The sequence below is a fragment of the Prosopis cineraria genome, unplaced genomic scaffold, assembly GCF_029017545.1.
Source record: "Prosopis cineraria cultivar Desert tree isolate PC_DT_omini unplaced genomic scaffold, ASM2901754v1 PC7, whole genome shotgun sequence".
NCBI classification, from domain to species: Eukaryota; Viridiplantae; Streptophyta; class Magnoliopsida; order Fabales; family Fabaceae; genus Prosopis; species Prosopis cineraria.
In genome coordinates, this window is record NW_026555338.1 from 23326797 (window position 1) to 23348539 (window position 21743).

Below are 21743 nucleotides of genomic sequence, written 5' to 3' on the forward strand. Positions count from 1 at the left end.
TATAATTCTTAATTAAAATTTTTTTAAAAAAATTATTAATTAATTAATTAAAAATATTATTAAATTATTATTATTATAAAAAAAAGAGAAAAGGTGTGAATAAAAAAAAAGGGAGGAAGAAGAAGAAGAACGAGTTTGCTTTCGACGCCGCGTACTGCAATCATTACGTATATATAAAAATAATAAAAAAAGGGAGAGAGAGGAAAGAAAAAATAATAAAAAAATGTGGGACCCACTGAATTTTTATAAAAACTCACCCGTTTCCTTTTGTTTCTTCAATTCTTTTCCTGCGCGCGAGCTGAGGCGGAGAGAATGCGAGTCGCCGGTGCGAAATATCTAAATTTTTAAGGTAAGAGTTTTTAATAGGATATTTAGGGTGTGATTTCAAGCTTTTCAAGACTAAGTAAGTGTTCTAAAAATTTTTCTTAGTCATCCTTCTTCTTTGGTTTCTAAGTTTGTAGTGGTAAAAAATTTAAGATCTGGAAAAGGGATGAATTTATGTTGAATAAATATGGTTTTTGAGGTTGTCAGTAGTATAATAAATGTTCTAGAGTATAAATTTGTTGATGATCTTTGAATTTATGGCTTATGGATCAAATTTTAAACTAGATCTGAAGATATATGTTGATTTATTGAGGTTTAGATGATTATTTGGGATGAGAAATGAATTATTATGCCTATAGGAATTATGTTATATTTTTAATTCTATTATTAGAATTATTTTATTAGTTTCAAAAATTGAAACTAATATTTATAAATAATATGTTATTTGTAGATTGTATTACTGGTGAAGATTGTAGTGAGAGAGAAATTTTAAGGAATAATTTATTGAAAAAGCCACAAGGTAACCATGCTTTTAATTGTGATTAGTGTTACTTCATGTTAATTGGGTGATTATTGAGAAAATTATGAATTTGTTTGATTATTGTGGGAGGTGTTAGGAGACTTGCTATTGTTGTTGTATTTATGTGCCACGTGGTACGCCCCTATTGGAGCTCAATAGGTAGCTTGTAAGGGTTCAGGCTAATCTACCTTTGGCCGGGTAATTTAGCACCGAGTGAGGGCTACGGCTCGAGGTTAATGGAGGGATATAAGGATGGTTGTTTGTATGTATTGTAATATTTCTTATATTTATTGGAATTATATTATTTTTAATTTTCACTTAATAAGCACACACTTAACTGTTTGTATACACTATCATAAATTGGCTTTGGTTACTGAGATTTTTGAGTCTCATTATGTGGTTAACAATTTTCAGGAGAAGAGCCACGAGTGACACGTGGAGGAGTCCCAGAGGCTTAGTGGCATAGATCCACTGTCTTTTTTGGGTATTTGATTTATGATTTATAATGTGTTATATTGCCAATATTAGGGCTTTTTATTTATTGTCAATTATATGAATATATAAATGTAATCATGCCTTTCAAACTATTTTATTTTTTAGTACAATTTGGATGACTGTAATTTTAATATTTGGTTTACTTTGGATTGGTTGAAATGGCATGATTATAAGGCCAAATAACTGGCTTGTGTTAAAAATTGACTAAATTGCTTATTTTACTTGTTGGGAGTATAAGGATGGACAAATGTGATTTAGCCTAATGGCATGTGGGAGGTAAAATTTATCTGAAATGTTATATTGTGTGAGTTGAAGCCAATTATAAAATATTTTATATTGAAATTATTGATATAAAATGTGTTGGGTGGCTGTAACCCAACTATGGTTAAGTTAAATTATTTAAAAAAAATTTGGTGTGTTAAAAATTTGTAACACACTAAATTTTTTTTTTAAAATAATTAAACTTAACTATAGTTGGGTTACAGCCACCCAACACATTTTTATATCAATAATTTTTATATAAAATATTTTATAATTGGCTTCAACTCACACAATATAACATTTCAGATAAATTTTTACCTCCCACATGCCATTAGGCTAAATCACATTTGTCCATCCTTATACTCCCAACAAGTAAAATAAGCAATTTAGTCAATTTTCAACACAAGCCAGTTATTTGGCCTTATAATCATGCCATTTTAATGTAATAGCCCTCCGCTCACCCCGCCTACCTGAGGTCTTTTGCGGCGCTGGACACTCTCCCCCAGGCCCCACAACAGGGCGACCCCACCCCTTACGGTGAGCATCAAGAAACAAAGGCTTCCCCGCAGTAGTGTGCAGGATTATTCCCCTTGCGAGGAGCCTCCCCAGGTTCGATCCTCCAACCTCTCCTACATAACAAAGTTGAGGCTGAACCTGGTACCATTGAACCACTTGACTCAGTGGTACTAGACTTCGCCTCAACTTCATTAACGTGGTAGAGGTTGGAGGTTCGAGTCTGGAAAGGTTCCAAAAGACCTCTTTAGTGGGGTGAGGAATAACCACTATACCACCAGTGGGAAAGCCGGCAATCATGTGGTGACATGTGTGTTGTCCAGCGCTGGGAAAAGACCCTGGAGAGGCAGTGGTGACCCAGAGGGCTGTTACACTTTAACTCTTATATCATTAGTTTCATAAAAACAATTACATTGAACTGTTAAATATTAATAAAATATTATCAAATATTGACACATTAAATTTAATTTTTTTAAAAAAATAATACTGATTGGTACAAGATATATTCATTTAAAATTAATAGTATTAGGGTTTGAAGATTGAAAAATATTTTATAAACAGATTAAATTAAAACTTTGTGTAAAGTTAAAAGGTTAAAACTATACTTTAATTTTTTATCTTTTTATATTTTAGCAAAGACATCAATATTAATGTTAATATATTATCACGACAATATCATCAATATCATTTCTATCAGTATTTAATAGAAAATGTAAAATTTTACATCAAATTGCATTATTTACAATCACTTAAATTCTAGCAATACAAAGGTCCATCTTTCTACATGATAATCTGGTAAAAAAAAAAAACTTTATACATACTCCCTCTGTTCAAAATATAAGGCATTTTTTGAATAAATAGGTACTTAAAATGTAAGATATTTTTAATTTTTTGAAATATAATTATTATTATTTTTTAAAAGTACCCCTATTGATGAATGACTTTATATTTATTATAAAATATTTAATAGGAGTAAATATAAAAAGATAGGGTTAGTATGAAAGTATGTAACTATTTTATTGATGGGTGAGATTTAATTAAAAATGTCTCATATTTTTAAATGGGGGAAGTAATAAATAATTTTTTTATAATCTCGTTGAGTAAGAGACTTGATTTCCTTTAATTAAGATCCAATGTTCAACCTTGTGCATATAAAAAATCATGCTTGGTGGTTTGGAAATGCTTGATAATACTTAAATATTACGTAGTAGTATTAGATTCCAAAGAAGTATAAGCTCAAACTTGGATTTAAACTTTTAGAAGTATATTTATTATTTTTTCTACTAATATTATATCCAAAAATTTAAAATTAAATTATAAATCAATATATACATTTTATAATAAATTACATTGTCCATAAACTTTAAATAATATAGTTGTGCTAGACTATTCACAAGTTTGATTCGGTTTTAAGAAAAAATTGAATCAACTTTAACCAATTGATTCATTATAGTTTGAAACCTATTCAGTTTTTTTCTTATAATCAACTTAGTTCAGTTTTTAAGCTATTTAGTTTAGTTTAGTTTAGATTTGGATTAAATTTAAACACTTGTTATGAGATATTCTTCATAATTATTGATATATATATTCACATTCATTGATAAATTTTAACTATTAATTAGTATTTGCAATGAAAAATCTCTTGAGTATAACAGGATATTTTTAACAATTAATTAACATATTTAAATATTAAAAATTAATATATTATATTTAAAACACTTGATTTTAAAACTAAAAAATTATCGCAAACAATTATAGATAACATTTAGCAAATTGTAACATATTTTTACTAATTATTTACAAATAACTAAATTTTGGAAAGATAAAAAAACTTGGAAAAATTTACTAAAAAATTATGATAAATATAATAAAGTTTAATTCAGTTTGTTCAATTTTCAAAAAAAAAAACATAAACCAAATCAAATCAATCAATTTTGTCAAAAAAAAAATCAAATCTCATTTATAATAGTTTTAATCGATTCATGTCGATTTAGTTTAAAATAATTGATTTGAATTGATTTTAAATGCCTTAACACTGGTAGCCTTATAGCGTAATGGAACTAAACACATTTCTTAATGTGTGAGATTGCAAGTTTGGCCCTTCGTGTATGTGATGGGTGCATGAGTTTTTTCAAAGAACTTACACCATTTGTGTAGTTTTTTGAAATTCGGATTAACCATTGAACCTATCAAAGTGTCGATTCACAATTTAATAGTTGGACTGTGATATAAATCATGGCTCAACCAGCCATGAATAAATTAATATATTTAAAGTAAAAAAATAATCATATTTAGTGGCAAAAATGAACATTTAAATTTTAAACAAAATAATGTACAATAAAAAAATATCAATATTACATCACTTTCATCTGGAATAAATATATTTATTTCATAATTTATAATTTATAACTTTAAAATATATACATATATATATATATAATATAATTCATATATATTTCTTGTATTTTTTTCATTTTGTAATATTTATTAGGTATATATATATTATAGTTTAGAAATATCAATTAAAAATAAAAAAAATATGTGTCCAATTCAACTAATTTTATCATCAGTTTTATCAATTTTATTTGATTTGAAGTTGATTTGGCCGATTTTCAAAAATGTTAGTTTTTTGTAATGACCAAATCAAACTTAAGATCGATTCTCAATTCAATTAGTTAAATTGGCCAATCTAGTTCCATTTTAATAACACTACTTTTTTAAGTGAAAGAAGTATAATTTATGAATTTAAATTCTTTGAAATTGATATCTATAAATTAAAATTTATGTGAAGTTTACCTTAAAAAAAGATTTATATATTTTATAAAAAATAATAAAATTATTCAAAAAATATTAAAAAATGAAAACTTCATAGAAAGTCATTGATATCAACTTTCGAAGAATTACAATCCATAATTCATATAAAGAATAATACAAGCAACCACTAGTTTACAAAAGATACAAGGCTGCAAACATATCAAAAACTAAATAAGAAAGGGGGGAAAAATAAAAATAGCTTTGATGGTTACGAAAGTGTGCCACTTTTAGAAGTGAGAATAGGCTAGGCCCTTAATAGGGACCTATAACCTAACCTACTTTAAGCCCATCCTAACATATTTTCTAAATAGGCTTAGGTCAAGTTTAAGTTTTTAATTAAGCTTATTTATTTAAATTGGCCAAACCTTTTTTAAAGTTTAATCTACGAGCACAACAGGCCAGCCTATTTACGTATATATATAATATAATATATTACAAACACATCAGTTTCACTAATTTATTTTTAATCAATTTTTTTTATTTCTAGTTATATTTTCAATTATATTGGACTTATATATTAATTTTAATTTTAATGTTTTTATTTCATTGTTATATTGTATAGTAGTCGGTAAGTACTTTCAATTATTATACAGTTTAATTGATAAACCAGGTTATGTATTGGATATTATAATAGTCTAAAAATAGGTTAAAGTGTATTTTTATTTCTTTAACTTTACACAACGTTTTATTTTAATCCCTTAATTTTATAAAGTGTTTTTTTAGTCATTTAATCTTGACATTGTTGATTTTATTCTAATGAATTTTACATTGAACTTTCAAATAATGACAAAAAATTCTCAAATGTTTGACATATTAAGTCTAATTTTTTTTAAACAATAATGATTGACATAAAAAAATTATTTAAAACTAATGATGTTAGGGTTAAAGACCTAAAAAGATATCTTACAAACTTAAAGGATCAAATTAAAATCTTATATAAAGTTAGAGGACTAAAAATGTATTTTAACCTCCAAAAATATATTTAAAACGTTTAAAACTGAAATGCAAATCTATTTAAAAGACTTATTTTTAAGTAGGTTTTCAAGCTAAGCCAAGCTTTAGATAGTGTCAAACTTAAATCGTAAAAAAAGCCTTATACAAACTTTAGGTCAGGCTTAGGGTTTGATTTACCACATAGGCTCATGCCTATTTGGTCAAAACCTAGTTTGACCGAGTCTATTCCTACCCTAGGCACCTTGATGGTATGTTATTGTAATGTTAAGACTTCATTCACAAGTCTTACCCCTGTGAAGGACGTGTTAGCAAAAAGCCTCTCATTGCTAGCTTCCCATAATTTTCAACACAGCATACCAAAAAAATTAATCCAAAGACGAGTTCTACAATTAGGATATGAATTGGAAGTTAACTATTGCTCCAAGGGGAGGTTGTAGAAGTCATGAGTTAAACTTGTTAGACAAATCAACTTCCACCACTCTCAGTTGAGGGAACAATCACATAGTACATGCAATAGATCTTTAGTTCATGGTCTGCATAGAGCACAAGTATCATCTTGGGAGTTGGGACATATGTCTCTTGACTCTCTTTTTGAGCAACCTATTTTTGAAACTAAATTGAAAAAAAAAACTCTAAAGAGTAGGACTATGCAAAAGTCCTCTAGTTCTGTCTGACCTAATCTGACCCGAGATAGTCCAGTGTTGTTTAGTTTGTATAAACACTGATCCTTCAAGACTAAAAAGACTAAAAAGACCAGAATATTTTTTCAAGTTGGATTAGATAGGAGACTGGACATCTAGACCACTTGGTCCAATCCGGTCCTATAAATTTATTTAATATAATTATAATTAATTTATTTTTGACAAATACTTCAAGTGTAATTAATGCTAAGGAGACGATTATATGAAAATTCGTTAAGTTTGTTTCTAAATTATTATTGTAATATAATGTTGTTGAAGTTTGTTGAGTGTTATTTTTGATGAAGTTATAAATTTAAATCATTTGAACTATAGCAGGAATATTTTTTTCTCATTGTTGAAAATTATTATGGATTTATTATTATTATAAGTGTTTGTATTATCTTAATTGAGTTTATTATGTTAAAATGAATTATTGCCTCTCATAGAGGAAAAAGAAAAAAAAAGCTAAGTAAGTACTGAACTATTAGGACCAGTCTCTCAAACCCATAGACCAAGTTCGATCTTATTAATTTTCAAACTATCATTGGACAAGATTGGACTACAGATTGCCTAACCCAATCTTTTTCATGAAAGAAACCAAACTTTGGTTTAGGATGAAATTCAATGTTGCCAGTCCTTTGTGCTTCCCTACTAAGGAGTAGTTATGTTATTGGAAATGAAAGAAAGAAATCAAAACAAAAATGAACTAAAATATGATACGATCCAATATCACATACCATAAATTTAAAAATTATCATACCCTCCACAAATTTTATGAATCATGATTCCCACCTTCATAAAGTAAATTACTCTTTCCCTCCCTTCAAGAACATGATCAACCTATCCCTCTTCCATATTTTAATTCTTTTATTTTTGTTTTTTTCCCCTTTAATTCATCCTACCACCTTTCTTTCTAACAACCAAACATGCCCTTACTCTTTGAGCGCCTGGCCATTTCCAGATTAGTTTCCATTTAGGACCTGCATCACCCCAAGAATCAGCCATAACCAATTCATAAGCGGAGGCAAATAGAGCAGATTCCATTTTTGGTGTAGGCCAAGTGCAACGTGCCTGTAGGAGAATCAAACAAGAGCAGTAATAGCAGCAATATCTTCAAGAACATTAGCTGGAAGCATATCTTTAAACAGGTTTCAGCTCCAACACTCATCTTTTGTAACAAAATCTGATACCAGTTTGGCGACTATAGATAAATGTGAAAAGACAACTTTATAGGGTACCCCAAAATCTACAACTTTAATTTTAAATTTAAATGATGCAAAGTTCAACGCATCCTCGAGTGCCGTGTGGGTCCACACATAACGGTAGCATTGGTACTTTAACTGAACGTTCCCATTGCCAATTTCTACTTTAGAGAGTAAAATGCATTTGGCTTACACGTGATTACATCGCTCGGCTGTTGCCTTTTTCCCGAAGGAAGAAAACAAAAGAACAGTCTTCCTTCCTCCATCACAACATCTAAATCTAAAACAAAAGTAAGTACGTACATAAATACACATTGATGTCAGTGAGAATTCTTTGTTCCCAAGTCGACGCCTACTAGCTGAGTTGAGTAGGCGTAGAAAGAGATTAAGATCCACTAAGATCAACTGGCTAGGGAATTGGGCTAACTTGACCAGAAGTTGTGAGTTCAAATCCTGAGTATACAGCAGTGATTAAGTTTTCAGTGAAAGGTATGCTTTCCAGAGAGATGCTCACAAGCTACCGATCGAAATAATCCGGGTCAAAGACCTAGGATACCAACAAAGAAGAAGAAGAAAGAAAGGGATAAAGAGAGTGATAAGGCCTATCATAGTAATTTCAGGGTTTTAGTTCTCTACAAGTGGTTCTGCAATACACATGGAGAGAAAGAGAGGTATGGTGGCTCTGCCTAACACGTGAGACCCACAAAAACCTCTATCTTTTCTTCTCTGACTGGACCTGGAGAGAATCCTCTCCTTAAATTCAGTTCCTGTTATGCCCTCTTGAAAAATCTGCTCCCTCTCTTGCCCATGCCTGTTCCCACAAGATTTGAGGGAAGAAGAGACTTGGTGTCTGGCCTCCATCTCAACTCTACAAGGTTGGTAAACAGGGTTGCAAGCGCAGGAGAGATTTCACTCTCCTTTATATGCTTGCATGAGACTACTCTTAGGCTCTGAAGCTCTGACCAGGATTGAATTACAGGCTCTAGACCCTCTGTTGTTAGTAACGAGCATCCTTCCAAGTGTAACAACCTTACTCGCCTGCATAACAGCAATAACAATCCTACATCACTTTACAGCTTTTCAGTTAACAACACCAAAATACTCTCAATTTGTTACTTGACGAAGAATGAGGTTGTAAAGGCAAAATACTTCACAAGTTCACAGAACCACTTAAGCACATAGACCACTCTAATTCCACTTTATATTTTGCAAGATTTCTTGGCATAGCCATAGATCAGATTGGAAGTACAAATGAAGATGGTAGAATACAAGAATACATGTACAACAACAACAACAACAATAACAACAACAACAAAAATAAGTCTTATCCTATTAAGTCAGGTTAATTACATGGATTGCACGTTCTATCAGAACTAAACCTTTGGAAATATTTTTAACAAGAAGCCTTAACATGTTCAATTTACAAGCATACATATACGAATGCAAAAATTTCAACATTTTCCAGCTGACCATATACATTAGAGTGCACATTCAAAAGTTGTCAAACAGGACAAATAGAACAATAATTCTAAGGATTTCTCAAGTTTAAATGCAGAATGGGCAAAACAATACATACTGTAAACGGAGAATTACCTGCAAATGCTTGCAAAACTGAACATGTTATTATGCAATCCCCAGCAGTCCTGGAAAATAATCTCCCTTGCAGCCCTGCATACGGAAAAGATTGCACTCATACTATTTTTATCTCGTAATTGGCATTTCTGCAAATGCAGGCGTTCAAGAGCTAGACAAGAACCCAAATACTCCTCTCGTCCTGGGTTAGAATCAATTTTCTTGCACGACAGGAACCTCAAAGTCTTCAAATTCTCACAAAATGAGAGTGCTGCTAACCACCCATCATCCATCCTATGGTCACAAAGAGTCAATTCCTCTAGCATTTGGCAGCATTTGCCAATAGCTTTGATCCCATCAAAGCTCCCTTCGCACCCATTAAGCTCAAGCTTCACCAGCCTCTTACAACCTTGAGCTAAGATTGTCAATCCAATATCTGAAACCACTGAGAAGTAGAATCCATCAACGTTCCCAACCAATTTCAAGATTTGCAGATTCTCAAACGCTGCAATCCCACGCAACACATTGTCATTGCATCTTTGCAGCTCCAACTCTTGCAATGTGGGGCACTCCTCAGCCACATACAACAGACCCATTTCACTGGCACCAATAACCCTTAGCCGCCGTAAATTGGGGCACCCACAAGCAAGGGCTTTCATTCCAGCATCAATGACTTCAACAGGGAGCATGTTTTCCTCACCAACACACCAATTAGCGGGAAACCCAGAATCAACATGCAGAGAAACAACTCGGTGACTCAAAAAGATGCCCGAATTTCGAAGCGAAATCAAAGACCCAGAAACCAAATCTACATGGTTTAAATTGGGAAATCTATGTATCAACCTACCAGACAACACGAAGTTCCAATCCAAGACTTTCAGTGATCGTACAAGCCGACCCTGGAGATTCAACCAGCGCTTGCAAACAAGAGAGTTGGAGTTCCTCTGTGAATCGGGAAGCCTGGCGAGGATTTTAAGAAGAAGCTCGTCAGATAAGAGAAGGGTTCGGTCTATTTTAGCGAAATTAGGGATTAGGGTTTTGGATTTGGGGTCTTTGGGTGAAGAAAGGGAGTGAAGCTGCATGGCGAGAACCATATCCTTCAGAGGATTGGCTTTACTGTGTAGCCAGAAATCGGACCAGGTGGGTACCTTGTCGGAGTTCAGCGAGTTAGGGTTCAGGTTCTCCGAAGGAAACGACATGGCTGAGAAGGAGTAGTCGCTCTGCTCTGCTTCGCATTTCAAATGTGCAGCTTCTTCTTCTCCAGCACCTAAGAATGGAGGCTTTGCTTTCATGGCTAACGGGAATGTTTGGAAGAGGAGGGACACAGACATACAAAGTGGGCCTCATAATTTGAAAAATATTGCCTTCATTTATTAACGAGTGGTGCTTTTTGTTTTTCTTGTTCATCTTAATCCAAAAGACCATAACGATAATGGCAGTGGAAGAAAAATAATTTACTAAATTTATGATTATTTTCTCAGGGATTATAAAATTTTTATAATCTAAAATTTGTCTCAATAATTGACTTGATCTTTAAATTTAATTTTTATTAATTTAATTTTTTAAATTTATTTTTTTTTTATCAATTTAGTTTTTCATTATTTAAGGAGAAGATAAACCTATTAAAATTTATTGACGTGAATAACAGAATATTAATGAATGTTATGTAGATTAATAAAAAAATTATAATTATTTAAATAGAAAAAAATACTCAAACATTTAAAAAAATTTAAAATAGTGCAGTATAAGGAATTAAATTGATAAAAAATTAATTGTTAATTTATTTCCATTTGGCTACATATACATAACAAATCATCAACATACTTTACATATTAGATTAATTTGAGAATCAATTTGTATTTTAAAACTTAACTAACTAGTGTAATGATTTAAAAAAAAAAAAACCAACTGATAAAAATTAAACTTGAGAAATTAAATTAATATTATGACAGATGTGAAAAACCATAAGTTTCATTATTCCTATTTTTTAATTATAATAATATATTTTAAAAATAATATTCAAATTTGTTGTTTTAAACGAAAAAGAATACAACGTTTCTTCTATCAGGTGCTCAAAATGTGCTCTTAGTTGTTTACTTCTGAAAGAATGCTAACTTAGTCCCCTAATTTTATTTTATTTTTAATAAAAGGAAGTTCCCTAATTTTACATTTGGTATTCTTAGCTTCTTATTACATCTAACTTTATTCCTTGTCCTCATTTTTTTTCATAGAATCGTTATCTTCAATTTATTCTAACGTTTTATATATAATTTGACACTTTTTTCTGGTTGCTTCTAAGAAAAAATAGCACTTTTCTTGTCTTGTAAATAAGATTTTAATACATATATTGATATTAATTTCCTAAGTGTACACTAGATTGGCGGATGTTATTAGTTTATGGTAACAATTTGTTTGGGGTGCGCCAATATGTCCTCAGACGGTGTGATATACCTGAATTTTAAATTAAATGATAAGTTTTTGGGATTCTTTAGCACAATTTCCCCAAATGCAAAGGAAGGAAATGAAGAAATAAAGATGAAAAAAAATATAAGAATTGCATAGTGAAAGTAGACATGATATTAGTACTGATATAAAGAAATTAAAAAATATATGTAAGATGAAAAACTGAAAAAAAAAAAATGCTAGAGCAATGATGCTATTATTTTATTAAGAGTTGTCACTCTAGTAGGTACAAAAAACTCACCGCTTTTTAATGATGCATGTTGTTATAGATGAACTACATCTAATTTGCTAAAAGAAAAAGTTCCTGATTGGGCTGAATCAAGTGTTGAATTGATTGGAATGTTGTTGAATTGATTGAAATTACAAAGAGATCTATTATCTATGACTTACTTTCCCTTTTATAGGCAAAAAGTGACAATTTTCTCATAACATATGCTCTACTTTTTAGGATCATTAATGGCAATGTTTTCCATGTTCATATCCACTTTCTCCATTTTTTTTTTAATAACCACTTCCTCTTATTAACTACTCCTATTCTAAAAGCTTTAAGGGCTCAAACTTAAAAAATTGATTTTAATCCAAATAATTGGGCTAGAGATAAAAATTATATTTTAATACAAACATTATTCAATTTTATTTTTTTAATGCCTATGGGAAGATATTTAAAATGGATTAAAGAGTAAAAATATCCAATAACTTTTTTGTTTAGATCATCCACTATCAGTAAGTCAATAATATCACATGAATACCCATAAATTCTTTTTAATAAAGGCATCCTTCCCATCTCGTTAAATTTAACTTTTGTTTGTTAACGTTGACCATTAATATAAAGTGCAAATACTTAAAAGTATTTTATCAAGGTGCAAAAATATTCAAAACAAAATTTTCAGGCATAAAAGTACCATGCGCCATTGTTGACTTAAGATATTATAAGCTTATGAAAAAGTAAATTTTGAATATTTTTACTCCTTAACCCAACATCTCAAACTTATATTAACAGATGTTAAACCAATGTAATGATTTAAGAAAGATAGTCTTAAAAATATTGGACACTCCAAGCAAAAAAAAAAAAAGTTCTTAAATATTTTTACCTTTTAATCCTATTTAAAACTGGGCTGTGTACAAAAATCAAGTGAGATAGCATTGATTATTGGCCTTCTCCTCAGTTCAATTTATATTCATAAAAAAAATTGGAAAAATCACACTAAAGAACTTGGAAAGCAATTTTTTTGCAAAAAAGGTTAAAAGATTCTAATTTTACTAAATAAATTTGAAGGATTAAAATGTAAATAAGTTTAAGTGTGAAATGACACCCTTACTTCAAAAAAAAAAAAGTCCACCCTATGGTTGCTGAACTGCTACCTTTGACTATTAGAGACTTCCTTTCGACGACGGCAACTAATTAAATTATCAAACATGACTGAGAGTGATTTGAACCCAATATCCCTAACCCACCCAAATGATTAATGATCATCAAGACACAAATATTCTTTAGTTATAACATGCAAACAATAAAAATATATGTAACAATTTTAACAATAGGTCAATCACAAGTGAGGTTCTCTAATTAACAACTAATCATTTGAAAGGCAAGTCCCAATTACATTTTAACAAACATAAATTTTATTGTAATTTTGTAAACAAATTATTATTTGGGAGAAAAACAAGTCTCCATTCCATGTTAACAAGTTATTTTGCTTGAGAGAAACATATATTGTCATATGGTAAACAAGCTATCACACAGGAAAAAAAAAATCCCCATTCCATTTTAATAAGAATCAATTCCATAGAGACAATATCAACATATTTGTTATTATTTAGTGAACAAGTTATTATTCTGAACAAAAAATAGTCCCTGTTCCATTTTAACAAGAATCAATTTTGCATTAACATATTCACTTCTCTTAAGCAAAATGTAGAAGCATAGGTTTGTTGTGATAGGAAAGTTCTAATGGGAAAAAAAAGCATAGATAGCTGATTATCAAATTCCATATGTGTATTGACCACAATACTGGAGTGAAATGATATGCAATTACTTTGACTACTCTCACATATGTAATTCATATTATATTTGTAGATTTATTGTTTGCAGTGACTTATTGAAGGTATTGTTATTGATGAACAAATGATCATTCAAGAAAAAAAAATTAATTCCTTTTCTATTTTATGGACTTGTTTATTACATATATATTAAACGTTTCTCTCAAGCAAAATAACTTATTAATTACAAAATTGAAGCTTGTTAAAATAAAATAGGAACTTGTTTTTCTTGCATGATGACTTATTTACTAGATTACAATATTTGTTTCTCTCAAACAGATGGCTATTTTTAAAACTTGTTAATTATGGCATTTATGCTTGTTAAAATATAACATTTTTTTATTTTTTCCCAAACATATTTTACCCAAATCATAGCATTGTTTCTTCAAGTAAAAATATTTTTTTTTGTTGAAATTATGATTAGCTTGTTAAAAAAATGATATTTTTTTTAATTATGAATTATTCAAAAAATGATAATTTTTAAGACTCATACACTCGCTTCTCTCAAACGAATGATAATTTTTAAGACTTATTAATTACATAATTGATGCTTGTTAAAATGTAACAAGAACTCATTATTTTTTAAAAAATTACTTATTAACCAAAGCACTTTTTTTGTGATTAATTTACCTGTAGATAAAGTAATGACATACATTATAGTTTGCATTGCCCACGTTATGTGAGAAGAGCAATGGGAGCTTGATGGTTATTGATTTTTTGGATGATTAAGGAATCTTGATGGGAGCTTGATGGGAGCTTGTTAAATATATATGATAGTAGCTTCATATATTCTGGTTGCCCTTTGTTTTATTTGTTGGTTTCAGTCCCTTCAGTTTGAGCCATCTGCAATGTTAATCACTATAATTTTAAAAATGCACATGAAAATTATGAGCTAGCACTGATAGAGTTAATTTTATTGATGTGTACTTAACTCTATTAAGCCTTTTACTTGTATAGACTCATCAAATTTAAATTCGGTAAGTGTCCTGAGTTCAATCACACACAATCATTAGATTTCATAAACATTTAAAAACTATTAAGATACATTTTTCCTCCAAAAATTTCAAATAATCATTATGATGAAGCCATTCTCACAAATATTATCCCCTTCAAAAATTTGAGATTTTATACTTTTTTAAGTACTATATGACAAAATCTTTATAGTCATTGAATTAAATCAAACATGTCACACTAGACACATATTGAGTAAGTGGAGTTAGTCCACTCATTAAATTATTATGTGTATTTTTATATACATGTTGGCAAAATTAATTCTATGAGTATTATTTTATGATCTTTATGTGTATTTTTAAAATTATAGATACTAATATTATAGGCTGATCAAACTAAAAAAAATTGAGAACAATGAAATAAAATTATAAAAATTAAAAACAAAACACAATCATCGGGATATATATATATATATATATATAGGGACCTACTATTGTATTTTCTCTATTTCTAATATTTTTTTAATAAAAAGCCATTTTTTAAAAATTTTTAATGGGTGTATTAACTTTCTGTCCTTTGCACCAGGCTACCAGCCAAACCCAAATGCGAGTGTTTGTCAAGTTTGGGCACTATCTCAAATTAAAATCTAGTTTAACTTTTCCCACTCATGAACACATCTAAAACTTTATATTAATATTTCTTTAACTTGGACAATCGGCGCCGTTACTAGTTGATTAATTGTTTCCCTCCGCTGGAAGCTTCCTCAGCGCATTGTCCAAATTTAATATTTTTTATTTTATACCTATTAAAATAAAAAATTTATATAAATTATGAAAAATTTTAATAAATTTGTTCACCAGCTTCAATAATCCAAATTTAACATTAAAAATTAAAAAATATATAAAAAAATTTAATATCAAATATACATTGTTCAAAGTATATCTAGATAATCAATTTATAAAAATTATAAAAATTTTAATATTAAATATAAACCATTCATATTAAATTTGGATCATTCAAATTGGTGAACAAATTTATTAAGCGCAGTAAGGGTAGCCCTAAACTATAGGTCTAGTCCAACTGATTAGGAGCATTTGGAACCATAGTATAATGTTTCCTTTCAACTATTAATAAAAGTTAATTTTAACCGTCAGTTGATGAGAAAATAAAAAAATTACTTACAAAATTTCAAAAAAGACTACTAAAATATTATCAGTCATTTTCTATAATTTTTTGGGTCATCATTTGTAATTTTTTTAGTCTTTTATTATATTTTTTTTGTCCTTTTATATAATTTTTAAAATTTTTTATATCATTTTCTGATGAACAACACTCCAAGTTGACTTTTTGTTAATGTTAGGGGTTAAATTGCCATATTTTTAAAAGTTGAAGAAGAGCATTGTATCAAACATGAATTTAGGGATTCAAACACTCCTCAACTTATAATCTGTGCACCTTCAAAAATATCCTGACTTAGATACTCCTGGGCTTATACACAAACAACCCGCATGCAATAATTTCGGGTACCTTGATAATTAGATTGGCGAGATTTTCATGTAAATGCATGTTTGCTAGAGTCATGTCATCTCAAGTCATCTAATCAAAATATCTAAAAATAATCAAGAATTTTCATGTTTCACATGGATTTTTAAAAAAGGAAGTATTTTATTTATGACTTATGAATATTCTGATTTGGGGAAAAAAAGATTGTAAGGACATTTTGTGAATCACATTTTTTGTTATTAATTAGTTATTACGGACTTGGTTCATGTATAGTTTGAACCATGCATGTATGTATAGCGGCAATTAATGCATGTATATATATAGGGTAATGTCTTTCTAGAACAATACATATAATATAATGTACCTTAAAGTAACTATGGTATGCTATATAATTCGTGTGCCTTAATTGGATTAATTTATGTAAAACGGTTTGTTAGAGTCACGTCTTTTCGAGTTTTCAGGCAAATATACCCAAAATAATAAATAATTCATGCACCTTTCTTTAAGATCGAGTAATTAATTCGCGTATAAATTTAATGCATGTATGTATTTGTTATTATTAACTAAATTAAATTGATATTTTATTTTATTCTTTATTCTTTCTTATTCTTTTTTTTTTTTATATATATTCTTTCCACTTCAATGAAATTTCTCATGAATTCCTTATTAGTAGCCTGTTGACAAGAGTACTTTTTTTGGGGGAACGATATTAAAAGAACATGCATGAAATTGAATCAAACTTAAATAAATATTAAAATATTTAGAAATTAAAAGTCCTTTAGTGAATTGGTTTAAGATTTGCTACTCTCCTTCCATAATTTGCAATTCTTAAAATAAAAATTTTCAAGTACAATGCACTAATTTGTAAATAAAAATGAGTTTCAAATAATGATATATTTGACAAGTTTTTTAATAAATTATTGATTATTGAATCTTATTCTTGTAAATTCATTCTTTAAGGATTGCAAATTATGAAATGAGAGTGACAAATTTTTAGACCAGTTAATTAAAGAATCTTGAATTCTTATGTATTTTGAATTTCTAAATCTTTTGATCTTCTTTAAATTTAATAATTTAATCTTTTAGTCAATTTCATTTCCGTTCTTTTGTTTTGGGAAATTTCTAGATTCATTGTCTTTGGAGTCTTTGGAGCATTATTACAATTAGAATATTATAATTCATGCATGTGCCTTTTTAGGATGCTGGGCTGCTGGCTAAAAAAGAAGGCTTAAGGATTATTTTTATTTTTAAACTATATTTAAAAGGTTAAAATAATCCTAAACTTAATTATGAGTCTATTATATACTTTAACTTAAAAAATTTTCTTTGTTATTATCCTGACATTTAATGTCCGTTACTCATCAATGGATCCCATTATTTTTTAATATTTTTAATCAAGTTAAGGGTCATTTTTGCTTTTCAACTTCTATTTGAAAGATAATTTTGGCCCCTCAACTTAAATATTTTATAAAAATATTTAAAAAATAAATTGAAGCTCACTAACAGTCAACTAATAATAAAAAAAATTTATAAAAAAACAATTAAGTGATGAAGAGAGAAATTTTTAAAGTTGAAAGATATAATTAACTCACAATTAAATTTAATATTATTTATAATACTTTGTGTATAGTTTAAAGATAAAAATAAGCGTTAACTCAAAAACAAAAAAGAAAAAGAGAAAAAAAAAACACTTTTAGGGTGATTCACGTGGAAGCGTGACCCATACACAGAGACATGTCCTTCACGAGTTCACGTCATTTAATTAATTTCTTGATTTCTTGATTCTTGATGAATATAGCAAGAGTTATATATATATATATATATATATAATTCGTGTTCCTTCATTAAAGTGATTTACGTATTAGCTGTATATATATATATGTATATATATTTTGAGTTGCGTCTTTCCGAGCTTTTTCAATTTTTCATAACAGTTAATCTACCTTTAAAACAATACGTTATAATAATTAATAATTCAAATAACTCTCAACGTACATATTCTCTAAACATATAAATACCAGTGATTTGGAGCCAGCCAAGCAAGTTTCAAGTCTCTGTCTCTCCTTTCATATACAAACTCTCTCTTCTTCTTCTTCCTAACATCATCAACATGGTCGTAACCACACGTAACCCTAACGTTGCGTTGCTCTGTAGCCCAGGCATGGGCCATCTCATTCCAATGCTTGAGCTTGGAAAATCTCTAATTTCGCAACATGGCTTCGACGCCACTGTCTTCGTCGTGACCACTGATTCTTCGACCACACGTTCACAGATAATCCAGCAAACTTCAAACCCTAATAGTGATGGTCTAAACGTCGTCGTACTCCCACCTGTAGATCTCTCCGGCAAACTCGGACCAAACTCATCACATGTCGGAGCTCGAATCAGGTTAACAATGGCAGAGTCACTCCCATTTCTTCGCTCTGCTATTCTATCCATGAAAGTTCGCCCTTCAGCACTCATCGTTGATTTGTTCGGTACTGATACTTTCGCCATGGCACGTGACCTTGAGATGCTCACGTACGTGTTCTTCACTTCTTGTGCTTGGGTTCTTGCTCTTGCTGTGCATGTTCCTGTCATCGAAAAGAAGCTTCTAGACCGGCACGTGAAACACCATGAACCGCTTCCTGTTCCGGGATGTAAACCGGTTCGGTTTGAGGACAACATGGAACCGATATTGTTTAAAGATGAAGTACCAACGGAGCATGAGTTGTTCGTACAGATAGGACTGAACATAAGCAACGCCGATGGAGTTCTGGTGAATACTTGGGAAGATCTCGAACCCAAAGCGGTTCAAGCTTTGAGAGGTGGGATGATTAAGGGAAAGATTTATCCGGTCGGACCGCTCGTGAGAGGCGTTGATCATAGCCGGACTAAGAAGGAGCATCAAGTTTTGAGTTGGCTGGACCGGCAACCTGCCGGGTCTGTTATTTTCGTGTCATTTGGGAGTGGTGGGACCATGTCAGAAGCACAAATGGAAGAAATAGCTTCTGGTTTGGAGTTAAGTGAACAGAGATTCATTTGGGTGGTTCGTCCTCCACATAAAGAAGACAACGCTACGGGCCATGGTTCATTCTTCAAGATCGGGAAAAACATGGACAACTCGCTAAAGAAATTCACAAGTAGGACCCACGAGTCGGGACTGGTGGTCCCCATGTGGGCTCCACAGTCGGAGATTCTAGAACATTCTTCTGTCGGAGCATTCATGACGCACTGTGGATGGAACTCAACACTTGAGGCGATCACCAACGGTGTGCCGATGATAGCGTGGCCGTTGTACGCGGAACAAAAGATGAATGCGGCGGCGTTGACGGAGGAGCTTGGCGTGGCGGTGAGGGTGAAGGGCGGGAATAAGGGAGAGGTGGTTGAGAGGAAAGAAATACAGAGGCTGATAAGAAGAGTGATGGTGGAAGAAGAAGGTGTGGACATCAAAGAAAGGGTTAAAGAACTTAAACGTAGTGCAAAAATGGCTTTATCGGAAACTGGATCATCTTTTAACTCTCTTCATCAATTGGCCTGCCATTGCAAGGTTCATATGTGAGAGCAATTAAAAATCTCAAGTTATGGACATGGATTTCAATTAGATGAATCTATTTTTTAATATTTATTTATCAAATACATTAAAAATTTATAAGTATTGTTTTAACTTGAAATATTATTTATAAGTTATTCCTTTTATATATATATATATATATTATTGTAGTAATTGAATGTGTGTTCGTCAAAAAAAGTTTTACATTGCCTAAATGGAGAGTACTCTTAACGTATAAATACTAAAAAATAAAATGAACTAGTAAAATAGATTTGGAGGAGAATGGGCTTACACGTACGAAACAGGCCAACTCAGGACATCATTGTTGAAAACAGTCGATTTTTCCCTGCACGCGAGTTCAAGAGGCACTGGGTGGGATTATTTTTACAAAAAATAAATAATTATTTATTTTTTGAGCTTATCAAGAAACCTCAAATTTTCATTGTTTGAATTTGAAATTTTCACTGTTTGAATTTTGAATTTGAGCCTTGGCTGTTTTTGGGTGTTGAACCATTTCTCAAAATCAATTTTGTTAATTAATTTATTAAACGCATTTGTCTGCCAACGACTTTTATGTGTGTGTAACCAAAGCAATCCGGTGATTATGAGCCCAACATTCATGTCTTTACCTTCGGCCTATATATAGCCATAGGTGTCAATAGAACAATTTACCAGCCTCTTTAGCTTTTGAGGTCTTTCGCTCCTTGTCTGACTTCTCTTATGTTCTTGTTCTTTGTCTGATTTTATTTCCTATTAGTGTTGCTATTTTGGTGCCTTGCTTGTGTAGGAAATGCTTGTTGAGTCCTTGGGAATTATCAATCTGTCGTCTCGATGTACTAAAATAGTTCTTAAAGACAGTGTCTTTCAATATGACTCAATCAGCTCAACTCTCGGTTTACCTCCATACAGCCAACATATATATATATATATATATATATGTAATATAAGTTCTAATTATTTTTATTTTGCATTCTATCCTTTATAAGTTTTTAGAGGTAGCAGTGGCCAAGTGTGGTTCTTCACTAGGGTGGGAGTGATCGGAGGTTGAAAGAGTTTCTTAAGGGAAAATTACAACAAATCTCTCATAGTAATTATAGTTATCTAAAGGTTTCATAAAAAGTATAAATTACTTAAAAGTTCCAAATTCTTTATTTATTAATAAATTTTATTATAATCAAAATATCCTTATTCAATTATGTTTACAAAAATCAACCCGTTCGCAGGTCGCCAGAGCTTTGGTGGCTAACCAGACGGTGACAAGGACCAAAAAGAGCTTCGGTGATTGGCGGTGGATGAGCTGACATTTTTTGTAAAAAATTATTTAAGGATATTTTAGTAATTATGCATAAAATTTATTAAAAATAAATAATTTGGGACTTGTGATAATATGTGCATTTTATGAGACTTTATAGTAATTAGAACCATATAAGGGACATTATAGTGATTTTCTTATTTTAATTATTTATTTATATATTTTTTAACTTACGAATCACTAATCACAGTAAAAAAATAAGTATAGATAAATAATTTCACTAACATTCAAATAATACATCTCTCTTGCTCAAGATCTCATCAGTGTGATTAGAGCTGTCAATAAAAGTTGGTTTGACCCTTATAGATCAACACTTGTGTTTGTAAGCTTGACCCTTTGAAACTCCATCTCATAAGCTGTCTCACCCTAAAATTAACATTTTTTCATACCCAACTTTTATTAATAGAGTTTAGGATTGAGTCTGAAAGCCTGCATAATTTTTTTATTTTTAAGAAATTAAAATTTTAAGTTATACTAATACATATATAAATTATTAAATATCTAAAATGTAAATGTTTTTTTTTTAAGTTCTTCTTATCATTAATTTTCATTTAAAAATAAAACATTAGACCTCTTAGAGAGAGGTCTATTTGGATAAGTTGATGTT

The 21743-nt window shown here is 30.3% G+C and overlaps 2 protein-coding genes across 2 annotated transcripts; one reads left to right on the forward strand and one right to left on the reverse strand.

Annotated features, from left to right (window-relative positions):
- Positions 1–7769: 7769 nt before the first annotated feature.
- On the reverse strand, positions 7770–10663 carry LOC129315903 (F-box protein At5g07670-like). The gene is made up of 2 exons (XM_054960056.1): positions 9357–10663; positions 7770–8801 (listed from the first exon to the last, which is right to left on the reverse strand). Exons 1-2 carry the CDS (start codon positions 10625–10627, stop codon positions 8534–8536), a joined length of 1539 nt encoding a protein of 512 aa, XP_054816031.1. The 5' UTR covers positions 10628–10663; the 3' UTR covers positions 7770–8533.
- Positions 10664–18402: 7739 nt separating this feature from the next.
- LOC129315336 (anthocyanidin 3-O-glucosyltransferase 5-like) lies at positions 18403–19875 on the forward strand. The gene has a single exon (XM_054958966.1). It carries the CDS (start codon positions 18403–18405, stop codon positions 19831–19833), a length of 1431 nt encoding a protein of 476 aa, XP_054814941.1. The 3' UTR covers positions 19834–19875.
- The last annotated feature ends 1868 nt before the right edge of the window (positions 19876–21743 follow it).